This window comes from Aquila chrysaetos, chromosome 15 (assembly GCF_900496995.4).
Source record: "Aquila chrysaetos chrysaetos chromosome 15, bAquChr1.4, whole genome shotgun sequence".
Lineage (NCBI taxonomy): Eukaryota > Metazoa > Chordata > Aves > Accipitriformes > Accipitridae > Aquila > Aquila chrysaetos.
In genome coordinates this window covers 22854007-22868516 of record NC_044018.1, presented here as the reverse complement: position 1 = coordinate 22868516, position 14510 = coordinate 22854007, and the positions used below count along the sequence as shown (strand labels likewise).

General features: G+C 40.2%; 1 protein-coding gene across 3 annotated transcripts in view; it reads right to left on the bottom strand.

The window, feature by feature from the left end:
• The window catches only part of ARHGEF10 (Rho guanine nucleotide exchange factor 10), a 120275-nt gene that overhangs the window by 76239 nt on the left and 29526 nt on the right, over positions 1-14510 (bottom strand). Inside the window, exons 3-9 of one of the 3 annotated variants that reach the window (XM_030036804.2) lie at positions 12573-12743; positions 10945-11235; positions 9671-9731; positions 8399-8478; positions 7235-7291; positions 4429-4592; positions 941-1057 (exon numbers count right to left, since the gene is read on the bottom strand). In XM_030036804.2, the coding sequence (XP_029892664.1) occupies positions 941-1057; positions 4429-4592; positions 7235-7291; positions 8399-8478; positions 9671-9731; positions 10945-11235; positions 12573-12743 (941 nt within the window). Of the gene's footprint in view, positions 1-940; positions 1058-4428; positions 4593-7234; positions 7292-8398; positions 8479-9670; positions 9735-10944; positions 11236-12572; positions 12744-14510 lie in introns of all 3 variants that reach the window. The other 2 variants (XM_030036803.2, XM_030036805.2) reach the window with 2 other exon arrangements.

Sequence of the window (14510 nt, the reverse complement as noted above, 5' to 3'; positions counted from 1 at the left end):
ACCCTTCTGCATCAAACGTCTGAACTCAAAATAGTCTCAAATGCTTTTCACATAATACAATAAATAAACACTACGAAAAGGTCATTAACGGCCAGGGTTCTTGTCCATCTTCCAATGTCCCACTAAATCTGCCAAAGTATTTTTGACCTAAAGATAATCCCCTAGACTCAGTTCTGTATTAACTATGTTCTTAAATAAACACTGTTTTGCAGAATGTTACAACTAATAATTTCATTAATTGAAGAAATAAGTTGATTTAATTAAGAATCGCATAATTTTATAGTACACATACTACAGCAAAAAGAAATTTCATTTAAAAAAAAGTAAAAATGGAGTGTTGTTTTGCTAGGAAATGCTTATTTAAAAAACCGCTTTGTACTTTTGCGTTCCCAAAATGCCACCACGGTAAAAAAAATCCCCACTACTGTCAGAGCTGTGCTGACATCATCAGTGACACCAGAACACAAACAAAGCTGTCTTGCTGTAATCAGGCAATTTCTTGGTTTGAGACGAAGCTTTTAGCAAAACCCCAGCCTTCTCATACTGGCTCCATTCAGAATGGAGAGCAGGGAGATTCTGACTCCCGCAATTTGATGCTGCGTTGCTGGAGCGCCGGGGCCAGGCTAGCCCTGCGGAGCTCACCCGGGTCTCAGAGAGGCGCCGGGCTCGCACCCTGGGATAAGGGCACCGGTCAGCAGGGAAGGACAATGCCCTATCTCATCTTCTGAAACTGTTACCATTAAAAATAAGCATGAGAAAAGGTCCTCGACCAAGTACTTTTAAGACAAACTGCATAGTAACAATCCAGCACATTTAGAATTCATTTCATACAAATTATTGTCTGCTTTTTCAAGTAATTATTGAAAGAAAAAGACAACATTGTCTGGGTTGGAAAAGCAATAATTTAAACATAGCTAGTTACAAAAATCAACTACACTACCTTCAGCTCATGTTTTTGCTTTAGTTGCTGAATCTCTACCGCTCCCACAGTGTTTGCCATCAAATCTTTCATCTTTTTTTCATAATGCTCCTTTAAACGCGTTAGGTCATGAGAAAGCTACAGTGTATAAAAAGACACAATCTTTTCAAAAAGCCTGTAGTGCAAACTTCATGCTAAAGTACTCGCGTATATCATGCATGTTGCCCCGTCTGCCTACCGATACACAGACAACTGAGGGAAAATTATCATTTAGGGAAGCTCCAACCTGACGAATGGACCATCACTCCTGTGCATCGCTGAACTTTCTGAAACTCAGCCAGGCGCCTTTCTGCTACGCTGGCAACTGTGTAAAGAGAGGGGCAAAGTCACTTAGGCTAAGCTAACTGTGTATTAACTATATTGTGCACATCTCTTATAAACCGTATGGAAACAATGCATCAGCTTTAACCACCAGCATCATTCGTTGGAGCACAAACCCTAGCGAGTATATTTCTGACTATCCTTCAACACAGTGAATCAGAACAATTCTCAAAGGCTGAAGAACCTGCGGAGGTTGCTGGCACCTGAGAAGATGGAGATCGACAGTGCCAATGAGTCAGGTAAGGAGACACTAACAGGGGAGGGTGCACACGGTCTTGTAATTTCCACACGCATCAATCAGCCTCATCATATGACCATGGGTATAACCATCTCGTACATGAATTTATCCATTTCCAAGGTAAGGAGAAGATTGCAGACAAATGCTCTGCAATACTAATTAACATTTGTTAAACATTTTGAGAATGTTAGATAAAAGGTTAAAATGTAACCAGAAAAAAAAAAAAAGAAAATATTTGATGCACCCTATAATAGAAGTCCAATGGAAAAACCCTCAGCTTGATGTCAACAGAGTTATTTGGCAGGAGATGAAAGCATCAGGAAAAAGAAGGCCTACTGAGTTGAAAACAAAGGGACAGGTCTAGCATTTAGCTCCACTAGGCTGGGTCAGGATGCGATTACCTCCAGCATGATGATTCTGGCATTACAGCAGTATAATTAAGAACACCATCTGGTTCACAGACTAGGAATATCTAATAGCACAAAAACCTTCCCATCTTAAATAAATAAATAAAATAATAATCAAGAGTCATAATGAAAAAGTGACTTTGGGGGAAGTCATACTAGCATTTAAAATTAAAAATCCCACCTCCAACCTTCCCATACTCTGCAATGGACACTAAAGATAATAAGCAAGGCAAGTCCCTCACAGGCTCTGAAAGGCTATAGAAGGAGATGTGCTGGGAAAATACTGTTACACCCATCACAAGACCTGAGGAGAAGTGAGAGTTAGTGTAAGGAATGGATACAGAAAAAAGGTATAAAGTGGAGTGATTTCTGCCTGTGTTTAAGTGCTGGTGCAGGGAGGGTTGGGTTTTTTTTGTTTTGGTTGGTCGGTTGGGGTTTTGGGGTTTTTTGTTTGTTTGTTTTAATTTCAGCAATCCTAAAGTTTCTGTCTTTCCTCATGCTCTGCCAAACCCCTTCTCTAGTTTCCTGACTTCTCCACCTCCCAGTAACCCATCCAGGTACAGCAGCCTCTCTGACTTCTCCATCCACCAACTAATGTGTCCCTAGACTCCTAACCCCCATCCTCACACAGCAATTCTCAAAACCTTTCGTCACACAGCAATTCTCAAAACCTTTCGTCACACAGCAATTCTCAAAACCTTTCGTCACACAGCAATTCTCAAAACCTTTCGTCACACAGCAATTCTCAAAACCTTTCGTCACACAGCAATTCTCAAAACCTTTCGTCGCAGGCCTGGAAAAGACAGCTGCAGGGCAGTACCCCCAAGCATGCCTTTCTCCTCCCACCACTCTTGCTCAGACACTGTGCCTGATCCTGGCACCATCACTCTCAACCCACTGCCAACAGTTTCCTGTGACAGATCGAAGTATACTTGTTAAGTGTTTAAAAAACAGCTTTAAACCTTGCTTTGTGCACATGTGTAAATAGACACCTATGACTATGGCCAAAGCTGAAGCTACAGATAACAGGAAAAGATTAAAAAAAAAAAAAAAAACCAACCAGCAGCCATATTAAGATTTACACACTGACATGCAAAGGCATTTCCTAGTCTCTTCCAAAGGTATTTAAAAAACAAACAAACAAAAAAACCAAAAACCAAACCCCATTTTCTTCAGTCTAGTTAAAAAACTCCCCAGAACGAAACAGCTGCAATAGCTTAAACTTGTTCTAGTCAGGATAAAGCCACAATAAAACCACAGGATGAGCATTCAGCTTACAAAGTGCTGATTTGGGTGGGCTCAAGTCTTGCAGTTAATTGCTCACTCCCTGATCTCCAAAGGATGGGCAGCAAGGATGGAGGTGAGGGGAGAGCTGATAACGTGTTCTGGGAGAAAGCACAGACAGTGAGGCTTTTATTCTCATCGAAATAAGAAACCTGCAAAACGAAAATAAGGGTCTCATGGAAGAACACCCTGGCCGCTACCTCTACATCCTCCAGCCGCGGGGTGCTGGAGCAGCTAACGGTAACGCAGCAGTGAAGTGGCTCTTGGGGGTCTATCCCTAGCCAGCACACACCGGGGGGCCCTGAGGATTCTGCAGTGACTTCAGGCACTGAACCCAGCCCTGCCCGTCCCCGCTGTGCCCCGCGTCCCCGTCCTCCAAGCGCTCAGAGCAGGGAATCGGCAGCGGGAAGCTGCCCGCGTCCCAGGCAAGCCTTCCCTCTCACAGAAAGGGCACAAGGGCAGGAGAGGAGCCAAGGAGCGAGAGCGCGGGAGCCCAGGGCTCCTCCCGATGCGCAGACAGACGCAGCGAGGGCAGGCACCCACGCCATCGGTGTGTTCCTGCCTCCCGCGGCACCGATGCAGCCAAAGGTACTAGACCAGAGACGTGACACAGCTGGATCATTTTCATCACGCCACCTCTCGTCTCTCCTTAATAAATGGTACAGACTTCTCTTTGATGACAAAAAATCTCTTATTTGGGTTTTTTTTTTTAAGCTCAGTCACCTTCAAACAACCAAAGTGGTACAGATCTAAGACAGAAAGGTAGGGAACACTGGTGAACAGTTTTGTGCCTTTTGAGCACCTAAAAGATCCCAAAACTTCAAGTCTTGTCAGGCTTACCCCCATTTGCTCTTCACATTATTTTCCACACTCATTTACCACTTACACTAATCCGGCAGCTGCAAAAGAAGAAAAGGTGAAGAACTGCCCACAAGCAAAAATAATCTTTTTAAATTTCACTTTTATCCGATTTGAGTTTTTTCTTTTTTTAAGGAGCTTCTGTTTAATATTTTCATCTTTTCTTTTCCCTGTTACATTTTGTTGCCGACTGTCTCACTCCCACACTGATTCAGGTCTCCTTTAAAAAGATGCTGTTGGCATTTGAAACTGGATTGAGGAGAAGGGAAATACAGGTGAGAAAGGCAAGTGTTGGAAATCAGGATAACCTCAATAACTGAGCAGCACTGCAGGATACATACATGTCTCTTGTGGTTGCCTCGCAAAAAGGAGCTGGGAATTCCATTTTTACACTCAGAATCACTCTGTTCTTCATAGCTTTCAAACTCACTTGAACTCCACCCATATTCCAGCGAGCTGTTTCCACCATCATCACCATTTTCAACATCATCATAAATCATCTCCTCTGCAAGAATTAAACCAAAATTAAAAAAACCTACACTGAAATTTCTGTTTGTTTAAACACCAAAAAAAATTGTTCAGGATGTACTATAAAGAACTATACAGGCTTTTGTATACACATTTTAAAATGTGAAATAAATCCAATATTCAAACAGCCAAAGTGGGTTGTCGTTGTTGATAACAGTGTTAGGGGTACCCACCATGATCCTTTTAACAACATGCCCTACTCAAACTACACTGTTATGTCCAAATCCCACAACATGTTTTAGAAGAAATTCAAAGGAAGTTCAAACTGTAGCTATGAACACACGTCTGCACTGAGAAGAAGCGTGCTTCCGTTTGCAAGCTTGCCATTTGGCCCTAGGAACATTTTCATCATCAGCTCAAATGACAAATGCTAAAACATTGCAAGAATCAAATGAAAATGTCACTACTTCAAGCAGAACAGATCAGACCAAAGTGGCAATAAACATATTACACTATGGTATTTTATGACTTGTCATTCTTGCAACTCCACCAGGAGTCTCCCATATCTGCAGGTTACCTTGCCCATAATCTAGTCTAAGAGCTTGAAGTATTAACCTTTTCAAGATATAGAAAGCTATATTGCAAAGGCTGACCAAAGTATCACCTGTTAAAGACACAGGTCTTTTCGTTGGCACGGATGTCAAGTACGACAAACTGACTTAAAACAAAATGGAAAACGTTTAGTGCCGATTACTTATCAGGAAACAGGCATGCACTCTACATGCAGCATCATTTGTCATTAGAAGTAGAGAAGCGTGGACACTTCTGTCAGGGATCTCTATTGTCAGAAGTTATAATGCAGCATTTAGAACTGTCTCATATTAAATTCAGTAAACAAAAGCTGTGCTTTCATTTTAAGATTGAAGTTTTATTTAAATCGAGAAAAAATATGTACTCGAAAGAAAAGCTGACATTTTACCCATCGGTTTAAACTCTGGATTCTGTGATTTAAAAACTACATTTTGACCAATAATACTATTTTAATATTAAAATTAATTAAATTCTTTACAATTAACACAGAGGAATCTCCTCTAATTTAGAAGAATCAAATTTTAAGAATTTTTCTTTTTTTAAACCTCCATGCATATCAAGACTGTCCTTAAAATATACTTACTGAAGACGATATTTTAGTGGTAGTCTAGCTCAATGAATAATTTAAGAGAATCATCATAGTCAGTCAAAATAAGTCAAGACTTATATAAGTCAAACTTTTGCAGTGCCAGTATTAGGGCAGGATTTACCCAGTGATTTGGCAGACATATCTTGCTAACGTAGACTGAGCTCTGACTGTGACTTTTTTGGAATAGTTGTGTCTCCCTGACAAAATATACAAATAATAAACATTAAGATCATGAATGTACAAAGATGAAATTGCCCTCACTACCTATTTTCTCAGAATCTTTCCATGTCTTTGGGGACGAAGAGAAAGCCAAAATTTTAATTAATGTCTCCTAGGTTAAGCTGAAAATTCTGACCAAGATGCTCAGCAGAGTTTGCTCCGCATCCCATATCCCTCCCCAGCTCAGCCTCCCGGCCTTGGAGTTTGTGTTTCCTGACTGAGCAGTGACAGCGCGAAGATGTCCCTGCCCAGAGCAGCACAGTCCACTGAGGGACCTTCCAGTAATAAAAGCATTCAAGTCATGAATGTAACATAATACTTTCATATAATAAATGAAACACATTTCAGTAATAATTTGTGAAACACCTTGCCTGAACACTACTAACAACAAGAAATGAAAATGTTACAGCTTTAAAGGTAAACGTGGTATTCACACAAGAAAGCTTAAGTGTTTTCTTGAATCATTAACAGCTTCAGTATCAAACACCTACACCCTCTGAGAGCCATGACAAGTAGATGCTGAGTTCCTAATAAGCCGATCCTCTCAAACACAAAATCAGTTAGTAGCAACCAATCTTTAAGCACAGTCTTCACTATAACCAAAAACTGCAAAACAAATCTGAGTGAGAACTCACTGAAATAAGCTTCTTGAGCCCTAGCTCCACCACTCCCAGTAAAGGTAAAATCTTGGCTCCAGCAACTACTTTTAAGATCTGTTCTGCCCCTTCCAAACATGGTCACACCATCAGGAGCTGGACCACTCCAAAGCTGAAATAAAACTTTTCTGTAGAGTCACAGTCAGGATGGTAAACAGCTGCTCTAAATCTCCTATTCCACCTGTAAAGTATTTTTATGTTGAAGGGGGACTTTCAAGAAAAGAGCGGGTCTCTGCATAACCATGACTATGATGATTTATCATACATTATTTAACTATTTAAACCACTCTTTTCCTACCTACCTTGCCTTGTTTAGGTCACTATAGCTACAACACCCAACACTGTAAATCTCTAATATACAGAATATTCAGACATTTGGAACAGTTTCTATAGAATAAAGCAGAATTCAGCTTTTGAGAAGAGCAGTGCAGGAGACCTGCTGAGATAAAGTCTTTCAAAAGTTAGTTTAATTCTGAACTTTGTAAGACCTACCAGTTATTGACACAATGTTAATCCCATTTACATATATTTTAGGTACTTGGTGAACGTATCTATTCACTATACATGCACATAATTCCATATTACACTGCTTTCAATGTGGGCTGTATTACAAAGACCTCAAACCTGGTTCAGAGTCTGAATTTTCTCTTGGAACATCATCGTAAATTACTTCATCTGGGTCTAAAAGCAAAACAGAAAAAAAAATTAGAACCCTCTAATATTTGAATGGGACCAACAAACAGTGTTTAAGAGACATTTGGACAATGCCCTTAACATGGTTTAGCTTTTGGTCACCCCTGAAGTGGTCAGGCAGTTGGACTAAATGATCATTGTAGGTCCCTTCCAACTGAAATATTCTATTCTAAAGAATTTTTGTTATATTGGCACATATAAATACAATGGAGATATGACTCATTCTCCACTAGCATTTTGCTAGTACATCTAATCATCATTCAAATAATGCAATAATGCACAAAACTAGTATAAGGTATTTGTGAAATTTCACAGTTTTATCTGTATTGTTTATGATGACCTTTGGTAGCCTGAAAACAGAAATCCACTTCAATAGCCAACATTTCTCTCTCCTTTTTACAGCACTATGGTATGCTCTGTGCTTGTCAAGCGCTGCTCATTGCCTTATTAAATGGCTGTAGAGCAGCTGTAACAGAGATTTTTAAAAAAGAACGAAAACTAAATAATGTAATGATCATTGTAGTACGTTAAGAGGCAGAACGAGGATGCAAACTCTTCAGTCCCTCCAAGTGACATGTAAGATGAACCTCCAGCCCAGTGGGAACATCTGTGGTCCTCAAACCACATGGTCTGTTCTGGTTTAAAATGCAGCTGCCAGCCAAGGCACACACCAAGAAAAAGTGGTAATTCCTTCCCTTCCAACTTCTCCAAGAACTTATTTGCCAATTACTGCATGAGAAGAACAATTTCGTATACAGCCACAGAGCAGACTCTGAACTGGAGCAAATTTCCACTGCACACATGCTGATGGAGCCAAATTATTTCCTTAAGACATTAACAAATTATTCCACAGACTCCAAAAAGCACTCCATAGAAAAGTGAATGTTAACTTTATTCTAAAATACGCAATTTTATTACACTGCTGAATGTTTTAACTGGTATAACTTGGTTCTGGAACATATCTGAAAAAATACAATAAAAATGAACATGGACATTCCTGTAAAATACATACGTGCATACAGATACACACATACTGTTGAACACAACTTAAAACTGACCTTCTACAATTGTACTTCAGTGCTCACTGATACTTACTTTCCATCCATGCTGTATTTGCAGGATCTGCAACCCACTTGGCCAGAGCATCATCCTCTCTCTTGACCCGGTTATCTTCACTTGAAAAAAAGGCCACAAAATAAAAGCATTAAAAGCTACACCACATGTTTTTAAACAGTTGTGAAGACAAGACAATAAATAACTTGCTGCCTTCCAGTTCCCACTCCGAGGCTGCTGATTAGTCAAAAACGCTGCCTCAGTATGTAATTAGGAGATTAGTAATCTATTCTATTTAACAGTGTGACAATTTTAGTCAAGAAATTGAAAACACTTCCCTTCCAATCTCAAGAAATATTTTGCTTTTGAGTTGTTCTACCAGAACACAGAAAACTCTCTCTTAGAAAGCAGTGAAGTGAGAGCTGCTCTTTCACTGTAAGTAAGGCTAAAGATGTTCCGGGCTACATCAGGAGTCATCAGCCTTGATGAGGCTGTTATCCTCCTCTGGTTGGTACTGCTGAGGCTGAACCTGCAGTAGCACATCCAGTTTTGGCTTCCCAGCACTGCCTTTCTACAGAGTTGTGGAGAAATTGAAGCTACCTCTAGAGAGATGTGGAGAAATTGGAGTCGGGGACTAAAGCACATGACCTACAAGGAAAGAGGTGGCAGACATGGAGCTTATTTAGTCTGGTGAAAAGGATGCTATGGGGTGATCCAACAGCAACTACAACTATCTGAAAGAGAGATACAGAGGTGATGGAGTTGGTTTTGGGTTTTTTTGTTTGGGTTTCTTTTGGGGTTTGTGGGGCTGGTTTTTTTCAGTGCCAGATGATACACAAGGGGGAATGGTCAAAAAAACTGCACACTGGAAGATTTGGTTTGGACATTAGGGGAAAAAAAAAATTCAAAGGGTAGTACAGCAGGGAAGACTGCTCAGGAAAGCTGCAGCATCTCCATCCTTGGAGGTTTTCAAAGTTCAGCCATCAAGGCCACGGCTGATCCAATGGCGTGTTGGCAGTGGTCCTGCTGAAAGCAGCAGGCTAGACTACATGATCTCCAGCAGCCTGTTGCAGGTGACATTGTTATGACTATAAAAATTAAACCTAGTTCCTTCAAAAATGTCATGCATGGTTATACACACAAGACCTCAACCAGTGCTGATTTTGGTGCACAACCAGAGTTACTGAGTTAAGAAAATGAAAATAAAACAAACATGGAAGCATCACACAAGAAAAATAAAATATTTATCAAATGTAAGATTTCTTAGGAATTAAGGTTTTACAGATCATTAAAACATGCTGAACTGGCAATCACCTATTTTGAGGCTCCTCTGAGGTTGCAGAATTATGACATTCTTCAGTTGCTGACTGCGTACCTGCTAATTAGAGGGGAAAAAAACAAAAATCACCAAAATGCTTGGAATAAAATGTCAGTATGATTCAAATGGTACGTTTTAGCATAAGAAACTGATTTTACTAATTCATTGCTAATGAATAATCTACTTCTATACAATATTTTTATTCTTTAACACCTCCCAAAAAATGTAGTTCCTTCACACTATCCATTTTTGCAAATGAAAGAATTCAGATACACAGCAATCTGGTATAAGAGCTGTTAAGAGGAAATTACAATGTCTGATGCATTTAATTCTAATCTCGCAAACATATATTCCTCTACAGGTAATAACAGCCACACAAACATTTGCCTTTACTTGCCAATATTCCTAATGATGGTGGACAGCAAAGGCTGCAAAAAAAAGAAGTATCACAGTACATGGAATTACAGTAGAATTGCTGTATAGCTAAAGAATAGTATATTCAAAATACAAGAAAGAAAAAAAAGGCAGGACATGTGGAGCTTTCTGTTCCTCCTGCTCTCTTGACATTAAGCTGTCAGCTTTGCCAATTCTGGTTACAAAATGGGGGACTGTTCCTGTTTCTGTAATAATCCATAGTTATTTCCCTTTCAAGTTTCCTCTTCTGTCTTAAAATTGTACTAAAGGACAAACAGAATTCATCAAATCATCAAGGAAAAAAATCGCACAGCAACTCTAAATCCACAAGGATTGGAAAATAAACAAACAAACAAACAGAAGTACATATAGAAAAGGTAAAAGGGACAGGAACTCTGCCAGGACCTAGGTAAAACATGATAAGGTATGAGAAGAAACCATTTGGCTTGAACACTGAACTATGGCTCTGGAAATTATTTCATGACATTAAAAGGGAATTAGCATTAATCATTATTAATGGCAAGATAAGACAGGAGTCCTCCCTTGTACTATATGTACATACTTGATACTTAGGTACATACTTGAGATACTTAGGCATCGCAATCCTAGTATGGCAAACAGAGTCTGATAGGAACTTTTTTTTTTTTTTTTTTTTAAAACAAACTGTCATTTTTCTTCCGAGTCTGACAAGAAATTTTAGTTCATACTGCAGGATAGAGTTCTTTTTCTATTTTGACACAAAATCTCCCACACATGTCCAGGCTGAATGCTACACAAGCATTTACAAAACAGCACAGCTACCTGAAATTAAACAAGGATTCCCCTTCAAATAAAGTAAGGTGCGTAAATACAGTACCTTCTTCATCTACAGAAACACTGCGTATTATGACAGGACTGGAGTATGCTGGCAGTATCAAAGGTAAATTAGATGGCACAGCATAGCCACAGGGCACAGGAACAGAATATCCACCGGACAAGTTTGGACTTGCACATTCGTCTTGAGGACTTGGTTCTGGTGATGGGGATGGATCCTTGTCTTGGATTGGTGAAATATTTATGACTGAGTAGGGATTCACTTTGGCTGGAGTGCCTTCCGCAGCAGGTTCTGATGTTCGTACCTTCTCACTGTTTTCTAAATTATCAGCCTCTTTAGTCGAAAAATTAAACAAAAAAATGAAGTTTTATTTTTCATACTTCTTCAAGCTGCTTAATACTGCTTTTTGCTTGTATGCAAAACACTGACACGATCCTTACTATACAAGTTGCTTACAATCTATGACTCATAAAATTCCCACACAGTAGTGCTATCCTCCTTGTTTCACAGATGAGGAATGCAACAGCGGCAAAACAAGCTTGGTTACAAGGATGCCTATGGAAAAAACAATAACTGGATTCTAAATCCTGAATAGGAGGGTTTCTGACAAGTAGCCAGGGTCCTCTTTTGCTTATCATAAGCACATGGCTCAAAACAGCCTTAAACCTTGAAGGTTAAAATCTGGATTCTAGATTAATTTGGATCTTATAAACACAAATACAAGAAACATTTTAGGAATAGCCATGAGGAGAGAAAAAGTTCACTGGAGGGACACTCCTCAAAGAACAGTCCTGAAAATGCTCTGTTAAGAAAAGGGGAAAGAAAACTTTCTAAGTTTTCCTCTTTGAAAAGAAATTATTCTCTGTTACACAAAGCTTGTAGTATCTCTTGAGACAAGCTGATGTATAGCAGAACCAAAGGCCCCTCCAAAGCGAGCTGCAGAAATGCATCCCAAGCAATCAAAAGTTTTTGAGCTCCAAGTACAACTTCAGAAAAGGGTAAACAAGGAACAAACTTTCACACAAAGATGGTGTTTAAGTTCCAGGCTGTCAAACTGCATTATCACTTGAAGAGTTATCTATCTTTAATTGCCATGAGCACAATGACTCCGCTTACAAAAGGAAATTGGTTCAAAGTCAGCAAAATCAGCTGTTGTCGATTTGAGCAGAATACAGCTATTTCCAGACTACACCTCAGCACTGGGAACATCTGCATGCGTTGTAACAAATGTTTTAATGTTTAATAAAATAAGACTTCTGTTTATGAACAAAATGCATAGATTCAGACGCCATTTGTTTTTACGCACATCATCTTGAGATCAGCAACCAGCAAGCTTAGCTGTGAAAGCAGCTTATTCTCAAGCCATCCACATGCCATTAGAGCTGCAAGGGCATAAAATTTTCCTGTAGCATGGCACTGTAACTGAAACCAATCCATTGGTTTGGATGTCACACTTGGATGGGAAACTTCACAGGAATTACGTGTGATGGTCATTTGCCTTGTCAAATCTACCATGAGTGTAACTAGCAGGAATATTCAAAACACTTGTATGGTATTTCCATGGAAACCTCTTTTTACAAGTACTTTTACTGCATTGTCAAGAAAAGGGATCCTATAATCAGTCTTGACTATTTAGCCTAGTGGAGGCACAGCCCGACAGGCTGACTTACCTGTGGCATTAGCCTCTTGGTGCTCTATGTTATCTCCAGGACCAGGAGGAGGTGGGAGAAGGGCTTGCCTGTCTGCTTCTGGTATCTCATCTCCACTGTCAAAGTCAAACTGTTCTCCCTCATCCTCCTCTTCATTGTTCGTACCTGTGGCTTTTGGTTCATGCTCTAGAACTGTGCAGAAAGACACGCTTTTGGTTGTTTGCGCTTAATAATAATTTCACAGGACCAGCAAGTGTTCCACATTACAAATGAAGCTTATACAATGAACCCTTAGATTTTTAGGTTACTGGAATAGAACAAAAGCTCCTTGACACATTGATGACCTCGTGCAGTTTTCAATAAATCCTTTAGTGTAAACAATGAAATTACTTGGAAAGCAATTAAGAAGTGATAATGTGGATACCCTCACTTTTGTCATAATGAACCAAAACCAAAATATTTTTAGGAAAACACTTAAGTAGCCGATTCTTTAAACAAGATAAATTCACAGATTTGTTTGTACAGGGACTTTGGGACTTTATAACTCCAAGTAATTTTTCCTTTCTAACTCAAACTTCTAAGTCTATTCTTTCTTAACAGTGTCAAAATGCCAGCGACAGCAACTTTCTTCACACGCACTGTGAGAGACCAGGAGATTGGTCTTCCTACTCCAATCTGAGATAGTTTTACACCAATGACCTTATGCAACACGCTGTTAGCCCTAGTAGCACACACAAGGTGCGCTCTGGTGGAGGCGGAGGGGGCTGACTTCTCAGTTCTTACCTTTGAAGAAGTAGTGGCTGAAATAATTACACCCCAATACGGACAGGGAGCGGGAGCGGGGGTTTTTTTTCTGTCTTTGCTCGTGAAGACCCTGCAGCACAGATTTGGCACCGTACGCGGGGCTGGGGAGGGGGAGCAGGAAGAAGTGCCAGGCAGTTTCCCTCCGTGCTCTTGTTCTTACCCACAGGAGCCTGGAGAACCCACAAAGGTTCAAACCCCCTCACTGCCTTACCGACCGCTGTTTTTGCCGTGCGTTCACATGACAAGAAGCTGCCTACAGCATCCAAAGCTTCTGTCAGACGCTGCACAGAGGAGGCATAGCCAGAGCAGCTGCAAGGGGGGATGCCCAGACCCGCCAGCCTCCTCCCTGCTTCCAGAAGCCATCCCTGCAGCTCCCCCAAACAAAAGGGCTTCGTCCCTCCCTCCCTAGACCTGCCTTAGCTGCTCTCCCACCTTCTGGAGGAGAAACTCTTACCAGAGGTCCCCTTGAGGCAGAAATGTCATCTGTAGAAATTTGTTTGGTCCAGCTGACCTTCCTCCCAAGCTCTTCCTCAAACCCATGACCGATACCTAACTTTTACACAGGTGTTCAGCAAAGTATTTTAAATGTTACAAAAAACCCACGTAACTATAGCATAAAAATATATACTAAAATAGATAAATATGTAAATACACCAATATGTTATGAAACAGTACGTGAAGTTGATAGGGTTCCCCTGCCCCCTCTTCAGGTAACAGTATGAAAAAGTCTCGCAAGGACAATTGGATCTCCTGAGTCATGATGATATTATCAGCTTTTCTACCATCCAGGATGCGTTTTGTATGTTTATGATAAAACCCACACAAACCACAGCTCTAGACCGCTTTGATTGTCATAGTAATCAGCATTCCTGCCAAGGCTTCTGTTTCTTCAGGCAGGCTGAGCCAGCATATTTTATCACAGCCACAAATAACAAGATCTTTCATGCAGCCTCTCTGCAGGAGAAAAAGTGAACTAATTGCAAAAAAAGTAAGGAACAAAAAAGGGGTTATCCTGCATTTATTGTCATGGTTTATGGCTGAGGCAGCAGGACATTTAATTTAATTTTGATGCTTTTTAAAAAGCCTTCTGTATGAAGTCAGCCTTTGGATTAAGGCTTTTAATTTTTGCTTTTGTCCATTAGCAATATTAATTTT